General features: G+C 42.2%; 2 protein-coding genes across 2 annotated transcripts in view; both read left to right on the forward strand.

The window, feature by feature from the left end:
• Nucleotides 1–4,246, forward strand: part of LOC101847448 (guanine nucleotide-binding protein G(i) subunit alpha) — a gene marked incomplete at its 3' end in the record, with an annotated part of 166,259 nt that overhangs the window by 10,652 nt on the left and 151,361 nt on the right.
• Nucleotides 90–2,807, forward strand: LOC101846524 (tctex1 domain-containing protein 2; the record flags this gene model as incomplete). Its single annotated transcript, XM_005107205.3, is given in 2 exon segments — nucleotides 90–848; nucleotides 2,337–2,807. Coding segments are annotated over 2 exon segments (693 nt in total). The 5' UTR covers nucleotides 90–455.

The raw sequence follows: 4,246 nt of genomic DNA on the forward strand, positions 1-4,246 counted from the left end.
CATCATCATCATCATCATCATCATCATCATCATCATCATCATCATCATCATCACCATCATCATCATCATCAGTATGTAATCGTCCTCCATTCTAGTCCTCAGATTTCTGCCACTCATCGTTTGCACAAAGTCTCAGAGAAAAGAAATCCTCTTTTGATCATCGTGACAAAAAAACAAACCCAAACAAAAGCAAGATGGCCGATGTATTTTTCATAAATTTGTCGGAAACAACGACGTCAAATATTATGGAGGTCTGCACGTGAAAAGAGAACTCGCATAGACTTAACAGGATCTCTTCAAAGAGTCAAAGAGAATCCTTCCCAGACTTTGAGAAAACGTCAAGCAAAAAACCCAAAACACAACAACAACAACAACAACAACAACAACAACAACAACAACAACAACAACAACAACAACAACAACAACAACAACAATAACAACAGCAACTGGCCAAAATGCTTCGTCAACTTGTGGGAAACCCCGGAAAAATCCAGCAACAAGAACTCGACTCACAGACCGCCGCCTCAACATCCGGGGAGACGTCACTGGCTATCAAAGATGGCGGCCAGAGGGGCAGAAGTCCCAGCATGAGTCTCAATCTCCACGGCAACGCTTCGCCCCGCCCCTCCATCTCCCAACAGCCCCGCCCCTCCATCGTGCCGACGCGAGGGCCGTCTCTGATTGGTCTGCTGGCCACCAAACGTTTTGTCAAGCAGCTCGGGACGCGCGTGGCTCGCCGGCGGTACGGCAGTTTCCTCGGCGGCTCGTCCAGGCTTTCCCACAGCAGCAACATCCAGAAGGAGCCTTCCTACCGCATGACCCCGCACAGGAAGTTTGACTGCAAAAAGGTGAATTACTACTTCTCAGTGTCGGTTTTTTAAAATATCATTTAGGAGGTGGGCTTCCTACCCTGCCTGTCAGGGCTAACCCGGGCTGAGAGGGACATACACCATCTCAGCAGAAAGACAGAGATGCTCAATAAAAAATTCCTCCCCCCTCCCTTGAGAATCGAACTCGGGTCTTTTGCGTACGACAGCGAAACGCCTAACTACTGCACCGCAGACACCAATGCAGAAAGGGGATACGTATTCTAAATACGGCCGCCACCTGCATAAAATTCACAAGAAATTAATTTACTTACCATTAAATATGTGAAATAATTCAGACACACCCGTAAACTTTCCATGATTCCAACCGTGCTGGTGATGTCTTTCCTTAAAAACATGTCTATGAAACTAAAATCTGAAGGGAGGGAAGTGGTACTTGGGCAATCAACTTCCTCAATATCTTCTACCCGGGCAAAGCTAAATCCTGAATATTATTATACTGTTTTAAGATGGTCAGTCAAGACACTAAAGATCATAGTGTTCTTCCAGTTGGAAGATCAACTTGTTAAAAAAAAAAATTGAATGTAAAAGAGAAACTTATTGTCGAAAAGGTATCGGGGATAAAATACCGGTAAAAGACAAAACAGGCAGGTAGATGGACAAATAGACAGACAGACGGACAAATAGGCGGGCTGACAGACAGTTAGTAGACAGGCTGACGGACAGATAGACCAATTAATCGGCTTCATTTCTCCGTAATGTTACAATTCTCTTAGCAGTTCTCTTTTGTGCAAAGCTGCCGACCAGTGTGAGGGTCTGACTAAACTAATGATTGAACCCCCCCCCCTCCGCCCTTGTCTCAGACACACTCGTACACAAACATATAATAAAATAGATGAAGGCACAGAGACTGCTCGGAGATACATGCGAAGGTTACAGGGGAAAAACGAATGTTGTCACAAACTTAAAATCGTGATGGTACCAATTTTGAACGCTTGTTGACTCATAACTGTATTTCTGTTCAACTGTTGGTTGATTATTGTTGTTAGATTTTCCATTCAACAACACTTAACAATAAACCACCAGTCTAACAAATATGAAGTTATGAGCCCACAAGCTTTTAAAATTGGCACCCTCGCAATTTCCAGTTTGTGACTACTGCCGTTTTTCCTCAGTGCGCTTCATGTACTTTCAGGTCAAATACATGTAATGAGGTGGCGAACAGCGAATAATGTACATTCATAAAGTGCAATGATCGGACTTGGTTATAATGTACTCACGTAATACGGCTATCGTTTAAGACAAAAACATATGCAAAGTTCCAGAGATTTGGAAATGAACAAGAAACAGCATATTATATAAATGCTAGAAAACAAAACAGACAAACAAGCACACAATGAAAAAAAATGACAACCCCCCTCTCCGCCTAGTCAGAATACACACATTAATCAATTTTTAAGATTTATAAAAATATTGGAAAGCGTCCACCTCTGTCCTCCTTTTCCCCAGGTAGAGGAATGTATCAGAGAGGTCCTGGAAGAGAAACTGGAAAACTTCCCTTACAACCCGAAGTTCTGCGCCAACATGTGCAAAGTTCTCAGCGACGAGATAAAGTCAGAGGTCAAGGCCATGAACTTTGACCGCTACAAGATCGTGTGCACGGTTCAGATTGGTCAGCGGCGAGACCAGGGGATCTACGTCACCAGTTTGTGTGCGTGGGACGAGAAATTGGACAACTTCGCGTCATACACGTTCAAAAACGACAAGATCTTCTGCACAGCGCTCGTGTTTGGGATCTACAACGAGTAGACTGTGGGGTTGGTGGGGAAAATAAACCTGGACCTCCCATAAGACGTTTATCTGTTTAAGACAACCACTTTTCTCCTAGAGAGTTAATGGTGGCTGTCTAAGATGATTTCGGCGGTACTTGATCTTGAGGGCAACATTCGGGGTCACTGTTGGGGTCGGGGTGTGGGGGGGATAAGGACAATAGATGTTTGGTAGGAAAGAAGAAGCAAACCCCACCAGAGCACCCTCCAACCACCCACTGGTATATTTGTGGATATTAATTCCCAAGACACACACCCGTAGTATAATTTTGACTGCTGGTGATTAAAAAAAACAACAAACAAAAATACAAAAAACCCAACCCCCCCAACTCCCTCCCCCACCTCCAGAAAGAAACCACACAACCAAACAATAAAAAACAACAGCAACAACAACTCCAGAATAATCTACACAGTTTTTAACAAAATAATCTACACAGTTTTTAATCCGTTCACCGGAATTGTTTTTCATACATTCCAGACTCACAAACGATTATGAACTGATATTGATATTATATAATTTTTGTCTATGGTCGAGTAAAAGAATTACAGTATATTTTTCTTGAATTAGGTTAATGTGACAATGCCACACAATTCTATGTAAATGTGACAGCTTTCATCTAGGGTAAATAAAGTACACGTACTTTTATTATCGCCGTGGGTAAAATTAAAATTATTATGATGGTGTGATATTGAGTCCAGGCTGTTAGCTAGACTGCTTTTATCATGTGTCGTTAGTAAGCGTGGTTTGTTCAATGGCTTTTCAAGGATCGACATTTTATTGGGCCGGTTTTTTCGGAGACGGACATTTTAATTCCAAGCTTACTAATCTAAGATGATCTTGTTTTAGTAAGAGTCTTACGGCACTTGCAGCACATTAAGGTCATATAAGTACAGAAGATTAGAGGTGTTAAAAGAGAGTAACAAACACAAAAAAGAAGGAGGAGAGATATGGATGATTGATGTTTGATAGCAAAGAAGGAGCAAACTACACCAGAGCACCCACCAACCACCCACTAAGATGGTCTCACAGCGATGAAAGGGTCGTAGTCCGTGTAACAAACCCTGTAGAAATCGATGACTCGCAACTCCGAGAAATATTTGGTTGTATTTTTACCCGCCCTGTTGTCACCATCAGCCTCCCGTTAAAAAAAAAAAGATTTAGGTACCAATCAACACAGAAGATCGAGAAACTCGATAAAAATTTTCCCATTCGGGGATGGAACTCGGGTCTCCTACGTGAGCGCCTAACCGCTTGACCACGGTTGATATATCAATAATAAGAAATAAATAACATTTATTGTATAGCGCATACTATGTGCTTTACACCATATTATTACCCCAGCAGACCTTATAACATTCAGAAACATTCTCGGCTTCCCAAGTAACGTACAGTGCTAGCAGCCGATAAAGCGCTCAAGCAGTATATCAGTGCTTGTCAACCTTTTTTTATAGCCAAATCCTACTTTTGCCAGCATTTTTTATGCTAATATTTTGGTTCCACCCACCTAAATGCATTTTTAAGAAGGGCATTAATACTACTACTACTACTACTACTACTACTACTACTCCTACTCCTCCTCCTCCTCCTCC

This window comes from Aplysia californica, unplaced genomic scaffold, assembly GCF_000002075.1.
Source record: "Aplysia californica isolate F4 #8 unplaced genomic scaffold, AplCal3.0 scaffold00585, whole genome shotgun sequence".
NCBI lineage: Eukaryota > Metazoa > Mollusca > Gastropoda > Aplysiida > Aplysiidae > Aplysia > Aplysia californica.